This window comes from Penaeus vannamei, chromosome 20 (assembly GCF_042767895.1).
Source record: "Penaeus vannamei isolate JL-2024 chromosome 20, ASM4276789v1, whole genome shotgun sequence".
Lineage (NCBI taxonomy): Eukaryota > Metazoa > Arthropoda > Malacostraca > Decapoda > Penaeidae > Penaeus > Penaeus vannamei.
In genome coordinates, this window is record NC_091568.1 from 13513315 (window position 1) to 13530814 (window position 17500).

Here is a 17500-nt window from a genome sequence, read left to right on the forward strand (position 1 = left end):
TAAGGCGGGAGGAAATGGAGTGTGGCATCAGTTCACCTTTCGAACGCTCATCAGACGAACCATGAAGGTAAAGGTCTCTTAGCGGTCTCATTGTAGGAGGTACATGATAATTTACATAATAATATATCGGCTTGGTGCTTCACACGCACACACACGCACACATACTCACCCAGAAACATATATTAGTAAGGTCATCGTTTAAACATCTTAAAGTTTGCGTAAATGTTTCACTTGCAAAACCTAATCAAACATAAAGAACAAAAGTATCTGTAAACAAATAAAAAGACAGAATGAGGGCTCTTACATCGAGTGACCAAACTAAAACTGAAAATTTGAATGACAAGTGAAAAAAAAGAATGGTGGCCACAAAAGAATGTATATTCAGTCGACGCATTATTATTAAATAAATAAATTAAATTAAATCATCAGGCAGCAGTAGTCCTGTGTGTGGTGGCGGCGGCGTGGGCGGCTCCCCAGGGCGGCTACAACTACCAGGCGCCCGTGGTTCAGCAGCCCGAGTACCCGTCGGTGCCCGCCCAGTACAACTTCCAGTGGGACGTCAACGACCAGAACTCCGGCAACTTCTACGGCCAACAGGAACAGCGCGACGGCGACAACACTCAGGGCAGGTGAGGCGGGGAGATAATACATAAAGATTAAAAGCAAATGGGAAGGCACAAAGTACTCTTTGATAAAAGGGCGATTTTCATCGATCAAATTAAATTTTGTTGTATATCATAGCTGTAATGCTAGCAATGGGGTATATGTAATAGACAAGCATGGAATCTAATGTGAAAGGTTTTGTAAGCGAGTTTCAAAACCTGAAGCAGCTTACACTAACTTTCAGTTTTGTGATGTTCATTAGTTACATCCTGAAACTGCTAATTCTCATCGTGCATATGTGGGTTGAAATAGTTTACATCATTACTAATAAGGAGACGTAGCAATAGACAAAATCTTTGGATCAGTACTTCTTCATTTACATACCTGTATATACTTCTAGAACAGGTAGCATACGTCGCTCGCATTCAACGTACCACAAGCATCAGAAAATGTAACTTCCCTTAAATTGTTAGTAGAGATAAAATATATAGCTTCCTTAAGATATTTGCAGGAATAAAGTAACTCCCTGAAATTAATTACAGAAGTTTGCTGACGTGAAGCATAACTTTCTCAAACCAAAGAAGCATAGAATTCTTAGATCTTACGTTTTTGTCCTATCGGAATGTTTCTGTTTATGCAAATTTGCTTTTCGCACCCCCAGCTACTACGTCCAGCTGCCTGACTCTCGCCGCATGAGGGTCGACTACTACTCCGACGCCAGCGGCTTCCACCCCACAGTCACCTTCGAGGGCGAGGCACAGTACCCAAGTGCCCCTGCCCAGGTGTACTCTCAACCCGCCCGTGCCCCTGCTCAGGTGTACTCCCAGCCCGCCCCTGCCCCTGCTCCTACCCAGGTGTACGTTCAGCCCGCCCCAGCCCCCGCCCCTGCCCCTACCCAACAGTATGCCCAACCCGTCATCACTCCCTCTCAGTTCTACTCCCAGCCCGGGAAATGAGCCTTTCCTGTGAACCTTTAGCACTGGGAATTGCCCTTTCCTTGCCCATCGTTCCAATGCGAATGCTTCTCCATGATTCGTAATATGGAAACACGCTTATATTTGTTTTACGTTATGTGATTTAGTGTTGTCTTGAAGTAGATATATTTTTATAGAAGATTGAATATATTTTAATAAAATGATACAATATTTACTGTGTTCACTAAACAATGCCCCTGGCTGTATGTCTAAAAATTCGCACATACGGAATGAGAGAGAAAGGTGGATAGATATATAGAGAAAGAAAGAGTCGAGAGAGCCCAAAGCCGTGGTACAAGGACATTTCAACATAAATCTATCAAAATAGGCTTCCAAAGAGATCAAGCTAAGTATGTTACAGAACATCCTTGCTGTGCAGTAGTTGTAGTTGTTATGGAAAGAAAAAGTGTGATAACTTTAGCCTTGGAATCCAGAACCTCCTTTTCAACACTTGATGAACCAACTCGAGTACCGTATGAAGTACAATACTTATTCATCCACTTCACAAATCATAGAGAAGCTTGTCATAAGGTGCACTATGACAGGCCAAAGTACGAGATTTCCGCCTCTCCCTTTCAGATAATTACTGATACTCATAGGACCTCGATTTCCGCTCAGTACTTTTACCCCACATATATGTCTTCTAAGAATGTTAACAGGAGAGGTATCCAATGTGACGGAAATCATAGCATTCTTACATGAAGTCAACCGCATAGATTCCACCGGTACCAGAGGGCAGAGGAAAGATATCAACATGAGTATTTTTATAAATATTTTTTTCATACCGCTAAATCACCCTTACTGACAGTACAGCCACTTCATCAAGTTGTACCCCTTGTGTTTCGATATTTTAAGTACTTGTCTGTCTCGCGAGTATTTTTTTTTAATGAAGACCGGGATGCAAACCTGCCACGTCGTTGTAGAACTTGTGCAGTTAAAAAAATAATTTACTGTGTCGGTGTCATATCGTGACAAGAACTAACACAGGGTTTACGTGCGTTATTTTGTAATCCCCTTAAGAATGTATACATGTAAAAGGAATAATAAAAAAAGGACAAGAATGACAAGAACTAACACAGGGCTTACGTGCATTATACATGTAGAAAGAATGAAAAAAAGGACGATATAGCAAAAAATTATCCTGATGAACAGCCCGTACAATAAATTTCATTGGTAAATGTAAAAATACGGCACACGTACATTTAAAGCACTGGTGCTTTCGTACGCGTGAGTGAACTAAATCGAAAAGTATCTATTTTCCAATAAGATCTTTCAAGTCTTCAGATAATCGAGAGTAAATCAATTGCATTTAATGCAAGCGGCAGTTATTTTCATATATCTATGTTTTTGTATGTGTGTGTGTGTGTGTGTGTGTGTGTGTGTGTGTGTGTGTGTGTGTGTGTGTGTGTGTGTGTGTGTGTGTGTGTGTGTGTGTGTGTGTGTGTGTGTGGTGTCGATGTATGTTCCTTTACGTGTGTGTATGTGTACGAGTGTGTTTCTCAGTTTATGTTTACGTGTGTGTATTTGTTTCATCCTTCATGGCTTGCAGACCAAAATAACACATCCTATGAAGAAAAGAAACTTTAACCAAAGCCAGTTTCTCAGTAAACCCTAATGAATAAGGATAATTTGACCTCTCCAAGATAACTTGACCTCCCCAAGATAATTTGACCTCTGAAAGTCAGCCTCTTACTGAACCCACCCATAACGATAATGATTGTACGGGCAGGAAAACACTTGTTCCACCATCATCGTTAATGGTACAAACTGCCAGGAATTTAGTACAATATGCCCTTAAACACAGGCGATCAACCAACGCCAAAAATAAATAAAAAATTCTGCGTGATTAATGAGGTGGAAGAAGGAGAGAATAATACCTTACACGAATCTTCTTCATGTGTTACAGAATATGAATATGTTCTTGCCTAATTATGATAACATGTATATTCTCTATCTTTGATGTGATGGAGCGTGTTCATTAAATATTGTTTTGATGTTGCTCTTATCAAATTATGTCTGTCTGTCTATTTCTCTCTCTCTCTCTCTCTCTCTCTCTCTATGTACCTATCTCTTCCTCTTTCGTGTCCTTCCACTTTATAGTTTGCGATAAAAATCTCATCATCGATTTAGCCTTGTTGCTGTTTACTATCTGCCGTCTTTTTCAAAAATGCGCTTTCGAACATTTCTTAACCATAAATAAAAGCGTGAATGAATTAAGAATGAATAGATAAAGACACACACACACACACACACACACCCATGCGATGAGTAGTAAAAGGTGTAACATGTGTACCATGTCCTTAGAGAATGAAAGCAAATTAGAGTCACTTAATGTTGAACAACGAGATTCCATTAAGATACTATCATATTTTCATTCGGTATCTCTTAATTTAGATAAATACTAGAATCAATAAGTACTTTTATGTATTTGTATTGGATCGCAGTCAAATACATTTACATAATACACTTGTTTGCAATTACTATTTTGCCTAAATCAGAATGATATTTATTATCTTTCGAATACCAAGATGCGTGAAAAAAGGCATTTGTCGTTACGTAAAGATTAAATTATGAAAGAAAAAAAGAAACGTACATAAAGACTATTACTTATAAATCAGCTGTTTTGGCATCATGGGCTACAGCTGTACAACTACGGTAAGAAAAGAGCATTAAACCTTCAAATAGGGGTCTGGCTCCTCAGTAGGGGAAGCGTCACGATGTATTGTACTTTTATGTTTTAGCTTTCCTTTTGTATCCTAAAAGCTACCATAGTTACGAGGACATGTTTTTTGTAAGTCTGTAAGCCTGTCTGTATACGTATATACATAACTATATACATATATATATGAATATAGTTATGTATATATGTATGCACATATATGTATGTATATATATGTATGTATATATATGTATGTATATATATGTACACACACACACACACATACATGCACACACGCACATATATATACATACATATATACATATATACATATATATATATATATGCATATATACATACATATATACATATATACATACATATATATATACATATATACATACATATATATACATATATACATACATATATATACATATATACATACATATATATACATATATACAAACATATATATACATATATACATACATATATATACATATATACATTCATATATATACATATATACATACATATATATACATATATACATACATATATATACATATATACATGCATTGTATATACAAACATAGATATGCATATACAAATATACCTAAATGCATACATACATCTCTCTCTCTCTCTCTCTCTCTCTCTCTCTCTCTCTCTCTCTCTCTCTCTCTATATATATATATATATATATATATATATATTCATATATGTATATACATATAAACATAATCTACCTATCATAATATCCATTTGTATATCTCTCTTTATATGTATACTCATACATACACACACTATACATAAGCAAAACTGGTGTGTTCAAGATGCCCAGTAAACACATCCATGGTTTGTAGTTTGGCACTTGTTCATTGCTGATAATTTGAATACAGTTCATCAGGGATCTCAAGGGCTTGCGTATTGGTAAGAGATTGTAAAATATGTATATATATATTTTTAATTACAAGAGCATAAGTGAATTTCGTTTCAATATCAGCATTTTCTGCCATATGCCAGTAATATGTTGCCTCTTAAATTGCAGACAAATGAGAGTAAAGTCACTATACCCAGACCCCTTCCGTACACAGACCTCAAGGCCCAACTATACACAAAAAAGAAAAAAGACAAAGAAAAAGAAAATCTTAAAAAATCCACAGTACGTCAAATCCAATTCAAAAGCTGGATGCAATGCCAGTTATCCCACATGTGTTTGTCTCGTCAGAGTGGATTCATTAAAGACCTTCGCCCGAGATGCAAAGGTCACGCCCCCCCTCCCATGGCAGGCGGCGTACTATATAAGGGGAAAGGAACCAGAGACGAGGCATCAGTTCCCAACGGACCAGCAAAGGAGAAACATGAAGGTACTCGCGCTCAAAAAGAACTTTACTTTAAATATGCACTGAAATAGTATGATAAAGATCTTGCTATATATGTTTAGGGGAGTGAAAAAGCGTTGTATGGCAAAGAGTTGAAAGTTTAAAATAGATAGAAAAAAGCATTGCGAACATAGTAAAGCTCTCCTCCAAGTGGGTATAGTATCTGAATGGGCCGAGGAATGTAAGTTGCAATTCATATGAGAGTAAAATGAAAGAGATATATCACTTCGTTATGGTTACTTTCTCTGACTGTTTAGGCAGCAGTAGTTCTGTGTGTGGTGGCGGCGGCGTGGGCGGCTCCCCAGGGCGGCTACAACTACCAGGCGCCCGTGGTTCAGCAGCCCGAGTACCCGTCGGTGCCCGCCCAGTACAACTTCCAGTGGGACGTCAACGACCAGAACTCCGGCAACTTCTACGGCCAACAGGAACAGCGCGACGGCGACAACACTCAGGGCAGGTGAGGCGGGGAGATAGTCGTCAGTCTGGACCGGAAAATACTGAGATCATTTCACAAAGAAAGGTCTTACTGGACCAGGCCCAACTATTTTAATTACACATAAATTTGAAGTCTTCTTTTTATTTCTTATATGGCAAGGACATGAATTGCAATGTTCATGAACAAACAACCCAGTCAGCAGGATTCTTTTAAAAGCGATATATCTTCTGCATCCCCAGCTACTACGTCCAGCTGCCTGACTCTCGCCGCATGAGGGTCGACTACTACTCCGACGCCAGCGGCTTCCACCCCACAGTCACCTTCGAGGGCGAGGCACAGTACCCAAGTGCCCCTGCCCAGGTGTACTCTCAGCCTGCCCCTGCCCCTACCCAGGTGTACTCCCAGCCTGCTCCTGCCCCTGCCCAGGTGTACTCCCAGCCCGCCCCTGCCCCCGCCCCCACACAGTTCTACTCTCAACCTGGAAAATGATTTCCTTCTTCGAGTGTCGGGATCTGCTTCTCTTTTCCTTCAGTCATCGCACACCTTTCATGATCTGAACTTCGATATTCACCATTCATTATCTTCTACAACCTATTTTGTTTCCTTTTCTGTAATGTTTACACGTTTCTTTAAATCGATATATTTTTATAGAGATTCCGAGAGAATATTTTTATAATAAAACTGACGAAATGACCTTGTTATAGATTGCTTTTGAATGGAAGAAACATAACTTGATCAAAGTAAAAAACAGATATGAATTAAATAAACAATTCATGGCCAGTTCTGTTCCAAGAACTGTACTGAGCATACATACAATATTTATACTTCGTTATACACGATACGTACACATGCTCTGAAAATACTCTGCACATATGTGCGATATATCTCGCTTGGAACCTGAGAACATGTTTCGAGACACTGAAATGGACGTTTCTTTGTTGTAAGTCTGAGGACGATCACTTATCAATACTTTTTAAGATTTATGTCTTTAGCATGTCCCGGACATGTTGCCATCAATGTTCCAGGCAGTGCCGTGTGTACAAGGCCTTATGTTAAATCGTCTTTACCTGATTCATATCCAAAATATTGCGTTCCCAGGCAAGCGGTTATGAAAGCTGTAATTAATAACAATTCTCATCTTAATTGTCGGGACTCGTATGGCGAAAGGAAGCTACAGGTCTTTCAAAGTAATTCATACTATTCAAGTTTCGTTTTCTTACCATTACCTAATAATTTACGATATCCAACCAGAACTTAAAACCCCCTTAAAACTGCAAGCACCAACGTATCGGACGGAAAGTGGCGGGCAGCAACCTTAGGCTTTTCACCACTGGAGTAAAAATGGAACCCAAGTAATATTCAACTTGGGAAGGAAGTGTGACTCTTCAAGGACGGGAACACGAAGAAACCTTAGCACGCTTCTTTATCAGGACATCCATAAAGTATAAAATTATAAACGATACGTATCAGCACTGCTTTCTCAGAAGTCAAACAACCGATTTATTAACCGTACGCTTACATTCGCTGCCAGGTAAAATAAACAGAAAGGAAAGAACTCGTTTCTATTTTAATCCCTACTGTATTGTGTCGGCATCTATCAGAAGAGTAAAATAATAATTAAGATTGCCATTGTGATACCCGAGTACATGTATCCCAGGTAGAGAGCAGAATCAGCAGGGAAGGTGGCATTAACCTCCACTCTTTACAATCCATATATTGGACGTGTATACTGCCCCTGTGCTTCGTGGATTTCGCTGTGACTCTGAGTTTTCCATATGTTGGAGATTTCCTCAAATGGTTACTGGCTGGAAGCGAACGGTATGCGCCACATTTCACGTAAGAGATTATTACTGAAGTACCTTCACCACATATTACCATACGTGTTTATTATTCGTCAGTCGCAGTCGTAAGGAGAAAAAAATCTATAATCTAATGTTTTTTATGAAGTTACATTCCTTTCTTTCTTACTTTTTGTTATTTTTTCCCTTACGGTGATTCACGTATCACGTGTTTTTCTACGAGCAAATGTTATACTTTGGATATTTTGGGTAGATGTCTCGGAAGTGAAGGAATGTGTAAAATTACTATTCTATACAAGATAGTGAAAAAAAATATGTATATACTTCCGACTCTATTTATTTAAGCCAAGGTTAATGCTAGAGACGGTAAATGTCTATGATAACGTTTTCGTGGCCAACATTTCAATAGTCCTTTTATGATTTCAAGGTTAAGTGGAGTGAAAGAATAAGGTACTGAAGTATGAACTAAACAATCTTTTATCTCATATTCTCTTATGAAATAAACTTTGGAGTAACAAAGATTATTTAGAGATTTATTTCTAGATGTGTGCAGCTTATGTAGCAAAATAGCGAAGACAGTTGAACAGACCTTATCAAAACATTCTCCCAAACTTGATTTACGCAAATAATTGACCTTCCAAGCTGAAGCGTTTGAAAACGGTTCCTGAGACCATCCCTAAGATTAATGACTGTATAGGCAACAACCCTAATATCTCCTTTTGATCGTTAATGGTACAAATTGCCAAACATTCTTCTTGTGCAGTATGCCAATAAGCGTTAACGATCGGTGAGATTTTTGCATTAATTATGAAATCAGCGGACATGCGACAGACGAGTGATACCGGAGGTGGTTCTTCTGGACTTCGTTATAACGCCCCTTACGCTATAAATTGTGTTCCTTAAATAGGGTATTTGTGTTGACGTTTATTCATTCTTTCTTTATTTATTAATTTGCTCATTCATTTACCTCTTTACTTATTCATTCATATTTTTAAACATTTATGCATTTACCTAATGATATGTTTACCTATATATTTGATTTATCTTATTTTTATTTATTTAGCCACTGATTTACTGATTTACGCATTTATGTATTTACTGATTTACCTATTTATTTATTTATCTGCTTATTCTTCATCTAATTTATTTTTTTTACTTGTTTGTCCATTAATTTCTCTATTTATTGGCTACTCGAATTATTTTTCTTCGTTTCATACTATATCATCCATTCATTATATATCAGATTTTTACATTTACATTTGTGTCAGTTCACCTAGTTTTACATGGAGATTAATTATCGAGATTGTTTCACACACTGTATTGTACACACGCACGCACACACACCCACACAACAAACAACCAAAAAAAACAACAACAAAAAACAAAAACGATCACTTCACTCACTTTCTAATAAAATACTGCTAATAACTGCCACCGTACATACGCATTTCACCCGCATATATTTTTATTCGAAGTCAAAGGCAGTTATTTCGGATTTTGATCAAATGTATTTTTCTTGGAAATGATTGATAGTGATACTGGTAATCTATTCTGTAGAATGTGATGTGGTAACTCACTCTCTCGCTCACCACTATTGCTGTTACCATTTATACTATTAGTACTAAGAATAAGTGATAATGATAATAGTAATTTCAATTGTCAGTTCATTTTATCATGGATATTCATTTGTGTTGGAGCCAAATGAACGAAAATAAAAGGGAATTGAACAGAAACATACATACACATAAAACACACACATACATCCAAACAATAGTTGAAAATATTCAGTGACTGGATTCTCGAAATGTAGTCGTACATTTGTTGAAATATAGTTTGAAATTGACATCCTATACACTACAGTTTTTCCTTCTTAAAAAGAAGAAGAAAAAGAAGAAAAAAAGGGTCGAAGAAACTCACATTAATAACGTGAAGAAATTTCATTATTCTAAAGTAAAGTGAGCGCATAGATAGCATATAGGTTATCCCATTTACAATCCTGTATTGGCACTTCCTCGTAAAACAGCAGACGAAATAAAATGAAACAAAATAGAAATACATTTTTCAAAAGCATGTCCTTCGTTCATTGCGATGGGGAAGATTAGGCTCCGCCCCTTTGGCCGCTGCTCGACTATATAAAGGAAAGGAGGCTGAGCGGGTTATCAGTTCACCCTCAATACTCCAGCAAAGAAATCATGAAGGTACTCATTGGAGCGGTAGCTTTTATACATACACTAAAGTTATATTTTATTCATTTTGTTAATAGCGGAAACGAAACGGAAAAAAACTATTTAAGAAGTAATAGTACAAGTGTAAGCTGCAGAAAGTCTTAAAAGTCATGAGAAGAGAAGCGTTATTATTCAAGGCCAAGTTCTATTCTGTAATGTACAGACTATTTGGGAAGCGGATATACAGAATGCGAATCAGAATACAGGAGGACCATCGCCACTACAATTAATCTGCTTTTTCCTTTGAATGTTTAGGCAGCAGTAGTCCTGTGTGTGGTGGCGGCGGCGTGGGCGGCTCCCCAGGGCGGCTACAACTACCAGGCGCCCGTGGTTCAGCAGCCCGAGTACCCGTCGGTGCCCGCCCAGTACAACTTCCAGTGGGACGTCAACGACCAGAACTCCGGCAACTTCTACGGCCAACAGGAACAGCGCGACGGCGACAACACTCAGGGCAGGTGAGGCGGGGAGATAGTCGTCAGTCTGGACCGGAAAATACTGAGATCATTTCACAAAGAAAGGTCTTACCGGACCAGGCTCAACTATTTTAATTACACATAAATTTGAAGTCTTTTTTATTTCTTATATGGCAAGGACATGAATTGCAATGTTCATGAACAAACAACCCAGTCAGCAGGATTCTTTTAAAAGTGATATATCTTCTGCATCCCCAGCTACTACGTCCAGCTGCCTGACTCTCGCCGCATGAGGGTCGACTACTACTCTGACGCCAGCGGCTTCCACCCCACAGTCACCTTCGAGGGCGAGGCACAGTACCCAAGTGCCCCTGCCCAGGTCTACTCTCAGCCTGCCCCTGCCCCTACCCAGGTGTACTCCCAGCCTGCTCCTGCCCCTGCTCAGGTGTACTCCCAGCCCGCCCCTGCCCCCGCCCCCACACAGTTCTACTCTCAACCTGGAAAATGATTTCCTTCTTCGAGTGTCGGGATCTGCTTCTCTTTTCCTTCAGTCATCGCACACCTTTCATGATCTGAACTTCGATATTCACCATTCATTATCTTCTACAACCTACTTTGTTTCCTTTTCTGTAATGTTTACACGTTTCTTTAAATCGATATATTTTTATAGAGATTCCGAGAGAATATTTTTATAATAAAACTGACGAAATGACCTTGTTATAGATTGCTTTTGAATGGAAGGAACACAACTTGATCAAAGTAAAAAACATGTATTAAATAAACAATTCATGGCCAGTTCTGGTCCAAGAACTGTACTGAGCATACATACATTATTTATACTTCGTTTTACAAGATACGTACACATGCTCTGAAACATACTCTACACATATGTGCGATATATCTCGCATGGAACCTGAGAACATGTTTCGAGACACTGAAATGGACGTTTCTTGGTTGTGAGCAAGTCTGAGGACGATCACTTATTAATACTTTTTAAGATTTATGTCTTTAGCATGTCCCGGACATGTTGCCATCAATGTTCCAGGCAGTACCGTGTGTACAAGGCCTTATGTTAAATCGTCTTTACCTGATTCATATCCAAAATATTCCGATCCCAGGCAAGCGGTTATGAAAGCTGTAATTAATAACACAATTCTAATCTTCATTGTCGGGACTCGTATGGCGAAAGGAAGCTACAGGTCTTTCAAAGTAATTGACACTCTTCAAGTTTCGTTTTCTTACCATTACCTAATAATTTACGATATCCAACCAGAACTTAAAACCCCCTTAAAACTGCAAGCACCAACGTATCGGACGGAAAGTGGCGGGCAGCAACCTTAGACTTTTCATCACTGGAGTAAAAATGGAACCCAAGTAACATTCAACTTGGGAAGGAAGTGTGACTCTTCAAGGACAGGAACACGAAGAAACCTTAGCACGCTTCTTTATCAGGACATCCATAAAGTATAAAGTAATAAACGATACGTATCGGCACTGCTTTCTCAGAAGTCAAACAACCGATTCATTAGTTGTACGCTTACGTTCGCTGTCAGGTAAAACAGAGAAAGGAAAGATCTCGTTTCTATTTTAATCCCTACTGTATTGTGTCGACATCTATCAGAAGAGTAAAATAATAAAGATTGCCATTGTGATATCCGAGTACATGTATCGCAGGTAGAGAGCAGAATCAGCAGGAAAGGTGGCATTAACCTCCACTCTTTACAATCCATATATTCGACGTGTATACTGCCCCAGTGCTTCGTGGATTTCTCTGTCACTCTGTTTTCCATATGTTGGAGATTTCCTCAAATGAGGCCTGGCTGGAAGAGAACGGTATGCGCCACATTTCACGTAAGAGATTATTACTGAAGTACCGTAACCATATATTACCATACGTGTTTATTATTCGTCAGTCGCAGTCGTAACGAGAAAAAAAAATCAATAATCTTATGTTTTTTATGAAGTTACATTCCTTCCTTTTTTAGTTTTTGTTATTTTTTCCCTTACGGTGATTCACGTATCACGTGTTTTTCTACGAGCAAATGTTATACTTTGGCTATTTTGGGTAGATGTCTCGGAAGTGAAGGAATGTGTAAAATTACTATTATATACTAGATTGTAAAAGAATATGTATGTACTTCCGACGCTATTTATTTAAGCCAAGGTAAATGTCTGATGATTACGTTTTCGTGGCCAACATTTCAATAGTCCTTTTATGATTTCAAGGTTAAGTAGAGTGAAAGAATAAGGTAGTGAAGTATGAACTAAACAATATTTTTATCTCATATCCTCTTATGAAATAAACTTTGGAGTAACAAAGATTATTTAGAGATTTATTTCTAGATGTGTGCAGCTTATGTAGCAAAATAGCGAAGACAGCTGAACAGACCTGATCAAAACATTCTCACAAAACCTTGATTTACGCAAGTAATTGACCTTCCAAGCTGAAGCGTTTGAAAATGGTTCCTGAGACCATCCATAAGATGAATGACTGTATAGGCAACAACCCTAATATCTCCTTTTGATCGTTAATGGTACAAATTGCCAAACATTCTTCTTGTGCAGTATGCCAATAAGCGTTAACGATCGGTGAGATTTTTGCATTAATTATGAAATCAGCGGACATGCGACAGACGAGTGATACCGGAGGTGGTTCTTCTTGACTTCGTTATAGCGCATCGTACGCTACAAAATGTGTTCCTTAAATAGGGTATTTGTGTTGACGTTTATTCATTCTTTCTTTATTAATTTACTCATTAATATATCTCTTATTCATTCATATTTTAAAACTTATTTATGCATTTATCTAATGATCTGTTTACCTATATATTTGATTATCTTATTTTTTATTTATTTAGCCACTGATTTACTGATTTACGCATTTATGTATTTACTGATTTACCTGTTTATTTACTTATTTGCTTATTCTTCATCTAATTTATTTTCTTATTTGTTTATTTGTCCATTCATTTATCTATTTAGTTATTACTCGAATTATTTTTCTTCGTTCCATTCTATATCATCCATTCGTTCTATATCAATTTTTTACATGTGAAAGATTTGTGTCAGTTGACCTAGTTCTACATGGAGATTAATTATCGAGACTTTTCCACACACACACACACACAAACACACACACACACACACAAACACACACACACACACACACAAAAAAAAAAGAAAGAAAAAAAAACACTCACTTTCTAATAAAATACTGCCAATAACTGCCCACGAACGTACGCATTTCACCCAAGTGCGCATATGGGTATTTTTATTCGAAATCAAGTGCAGTTATTTCGGAATTTGATCATATATATTTTTCTTGGATCTGATTGATAGTGATACTGGTGATTTATTCTGTAGAATGTGATGTGGTAGATCACTCTCTCGCTCACTACTATTGCTGTTACCATTTATACTATTAGTACTAAGAATAAGAGTGATAATGATAATAGTAACTTCAATTGTCAGTTTATTTCATCATGGATATTCAATTGTTGGAGCCAAATGAACGAAAATAAAAGGGAATTGAACAGAAACATACATACACATACACACAAAACACACACAAACATCCAAACAATAGTTGAAAATATTCAGTAACTGGATTCTCGAAATCTAGTCGTACATTGTTGAATTATAGTTTGAAGTTGACATGTATTCCTATTTCTCTATACACAGTACAGTTTTTTATTCTTAAAAAAAGGTCGAAGAAATCACCTTAATAATAATAATAATAAATGGTCGAAGAAAATCACCTTAATAACGTGAAGAAATTTCATTATTCTAAAGTGAGCGCATAGATAACATAGGTTATCCCATTTACAATCCTGTATTCGCACTTCCTCGTAAACCAGCAGGCAGATAAAATAAAATGAAACAAATTAATAGAAATACATTTTTCAAAAGCATGTCCTTCGTTCATTGCGATGGGGAAGATTAGGCCCCGCCCCTTTGGCCGCTGCTCGACTATATAAAGGAAAGGAGGCTGAGCGGGTCGTCAGTTCACCCTCAATACTCCAGCGAAGAAATCATGAAGGTACTCATTGGAGCGGTAGCTTTTATACATACACTAAAGTTATATTTTATTCATTTTGTTAATAACGGAAACGAAACGGAAAAAAACTATTTAAGAAGTAATAGTACAAGTGTAAGCTGCAGAAAGTCTTAAAGGTCATGAGAAGAGAAGCGTTATTATTCAAATTCTATTCTGTAATGTACAGACTATTTGGGAAGCGGATATACAGAATGCGTATCAGAATACAGGAGGACCATCACCAGTACAATGAATGTTTTTCCCTTGTCCGTTTAGGCAGCAGTAGTCCTGTGTGTGGTGGCGGCGGCGTGGGCGGCTCCCCAGGGCGGCTACAACTACCAGGCGCCCGTGGTTCAGCAGCCCGAGTACCCGTCGGTGCCCGCCCAGTACAACTTCCAGTGGGACGTCAACGACCAGAACTCCGGCAACTTCTACGGCCAACAGGAACAGCGCGACGGCGACAACACTCAGGGCAGGTGAGGCGGGGAGGTAGTCGTCAGCAGGGACTTGGAAATCATTTTTCTGCTGCTTTCCTAGCTTGTAAGGCGATTGATGAATTGTATGTGACCTTATAGTCATGTGATAAGGTAAAAGAAAGCGTAAATTATCATCCTGTTTAGAAATAGTTACTATTAGGGAAAGTGAAAAGAATTGTGTTGTCAGTTTTCTTTAAACTAAAGTACATGCTCTCTATTGACAGTTACTACGTCCAACTGCCTGACTCTCGCCTCATGAGGGTCGACTACTACTCCGACGCCAGCGGCTTCCACCCCACAGTCACCTTCGAGGGCGAGGCACAGTACCCAAGTGCCCCTGCCCAGGTGTACTCTCAACCCGCCCGTGCCCCTGCTCAGGTGTACTCCCAGCCCGCCCCTGCTCCTGCCCCTACTCAGCAATATTCCCAGCCTGCCCCAGCCCCTGCCCCTGCCCCTACCCAGGTGTACTCTCAGCCTGCTCTTGCCCCCACACAGTTCTACTCTCAACCTGGAAAATAATTTCTTTCCTTGAGTGCCGGAATCTGCTTTTTTCATCTTTCAGTCATTGCACACAACTCATTTTTTTACCATTAATGTCCACCATTTATTATCTTCTATTATCTAATCTATTTCGTCTCCCTTTTTGTAATGTTTCTTTAAATTGATATATTTTTGTATAGATTCCGAGAGGATATTTTTATAATAAAACGAACAAAAAGATTGGCGTTCAGACTACGGACCTTGTTATAGACTGTTGGCAAAAGGAAGGAAAATTGCCTCGGTCAAAGAAGAAGAAGAAAAATAAATATATATATATGTGTATATATATATATATATATATATATATATATATATATATATATATATATATATATATATATATACATACACACACACACACACACACACACACACACACATATATATATATATATATATATATATATATATATATATATATATATATATATATAAGAAGCAAATAAACAATTCATAGTCCCATGAGCTATAATAAACACTTAATGTAGGCCACGTGCACGATATGTAGATAAGTTCTGATACATACTCAAAACATTGCTGTAGACATTTCTGCATATATGCTCGATGTATTTCGTTTAGATATTCAAATGTGGCACTGGATTGAATTTTTCCTGGCTGTGAGCATAGGTAATTGTAATCACATGTTACCTTATGTTTGTGACATTTAGCACTGCATGTCCCGGATATGCTACCAAGAGTGTTTCGGGGAACGTTTTAGACTAAACTGTCATGTCAATTAATATTGAAAACAATGAGTTTCAACACTCCGAAAAACTACCATAGCCTACTGCTTGCCTTGACTCTTTACCATGAAGATGGAATGAAGATTCCAAAGCTGTTGTGTCATCTGCTAGACTTCCGAAGTACTTTTTTTACCACTGAATCTGCGATAAAACCCACAACGAGATTTTCCCTGTGTTGGATATTTCCTCCAAAGGGGACTAGTTGGAGGCGGACGGTATGTGTCAGAAACCATGCAGAGGATTATTACAATAGCGCTGCTCCGTGCGTATTTCCTCTCTCTCTCTCTCTCTCTCTCTCTCTCTCTCTCTCTCTCTGTCTCTGTCTCTCTCTCTCTCTCTCTCTCTCTCTCTCTCTCTCTCTGTCTCTGTCTCTTCCTCTCTCGCTCTTCCGTGTGTGTTTGATATTCATGTTATGTCCGCTAGTGCCACGAGGATCGAAACGTGTCTTTAGTAAAATAAATTTTTGTTTGCATTATTGTTGCATTCCCATTCGGCAAGCCAGTTCTGCTTCTGAGTGATTCAGGAAATTGGTCATGGGTATCATGCGTTTCTGTAACTGCAAAGGATGTTTTACAGTGGGTACTTTGGATCACCATCTCTGAAAGTAAGAATACTATTAGACTGTTATTATGCTCTTGTGTAATAAAAGTAATATATAGTAATTCTGACCTTTGGTGTGTGAGCTGAGGTCGAAGCCGATGAGGGTAAATATAGAATAATTTTCTTGGTCTTTTTCTCTCTCTCTCTCTCGTTATTTCGCCCTTACTCTCTCTCTCTCTCTCTTGCTTGATTTCAAGTTTAGATAATTTGATCTCATTTTCTTCTGAAGTAAGTTTTGAATGACAAAGATTATTCATACTATAATGACTCGGTATGTGCAGTTTGCATAGCAACATAGCAATGTTAAACAACAATTATTCAACCAATCTCTCAAAATCTTGATTTATGTAAATGATTTGACCTTCTGAGCTAATGCCTTTGAGAGCTGTTCCTGAGACCACCCACAAAAATAATGGCCGTATAGACAACATCCTATTATCCCATTGTCACCGTTAATGCTACAGACTGCCAAATATTCGTCCTGTGCAGCATGCCAAAGCGCTGGCGATCAGTGAGATTTTTGCATTATTTATAAAATCAACGGGATTGAGAGGCAGAATGGCAGGCAATACCAAAGGCGGGGGATCGTCTTTCATGTTCTAGAAAGT

At 38.3% G+C, this 17500-nt stretch overlaps 4 protein-coding genes across 4 annotated transcripts; all 4 read left to right on the forward strand.

Annotated features, from left to right (window-relative positions):
• The first annotated feature begins 29 nt into the window (after positions 1-29).
• Positions 30-1748, forward strand: LOC113815461 (cuticle protein 7). The gene is made up of 3 exons (XM_027367524.2): positions 30-67; positions 430-629; positions 1265-1748. Exons 1-3 carry the CDS (start codon positions 62-64, stop codon positions 1557-1559), a joined length of 501 nt encoding a protein of 166 aa, XP_027223325.1. The 5' UTR covers positions 30-61; the 3' UTR covers positions 1560-1748.
• A 3826-nt stretch (positions 1749-5574) lies between these two features.
• On the forward strand, positions 5575-6753 carry LOC113815371 (cuticle protein 10.9-like). Its single transcript, XM_070135044.1, has 3 exons — positions 5575-5609; positions 5882-6081; positions 6300-6753. Exons 1-3 carry the CDS (start codon positions 5604-5606, stop codon positions 6547-6549), a joined length of 456 nt encoding a protein of 151 aa, XP_069991145.1. The 5' UTR covers positions 5575-5603; the 3' UTR covers positions 6550-6753.
• A 3279-nt stretch (positions 6754-10032) lies between these two features.
• On the forward strand, positions 10033-11210 carry LOC138865239 (cuticle protein 10.9-like). Its single transcript, XM_070135045.1, has 3 exons — positions 10033-10057; positions 10340-10539; positions 10756-11210. Exons 1-3 carry the CDS (start codon positions 10052-10054, stop codon positions 11003-11005), a joined length of 456 nt encoding a protein of 151 aa, XP_069991146.1. The 5' UTR covers positions 10033-10051; the 3' UTR covers positions 11006-11210.
• A 3293-nt stretch (positions 11211-14503) lies between these two features.
• Positions 14504-15727, forward strand: LOC113815388 (cuticle protein 7-like). The gene is made up of 3 exons (XM_070135046.1): positions 14504-14536; positions 14810-15009; positions 15234-15727. Exons 1-3 carry the CDS (start codon positions 14531-14533, stop codon positions 15526-15528), a joined length of 501 nt encoding a protein of 166 aa, XP_069991147.1. The 5' UTR covers positions 14504-14530; the 3' UTR covers positions 15529-15727.
• Positions 15728-17500: the final 1773 nt, after the last annotated feature.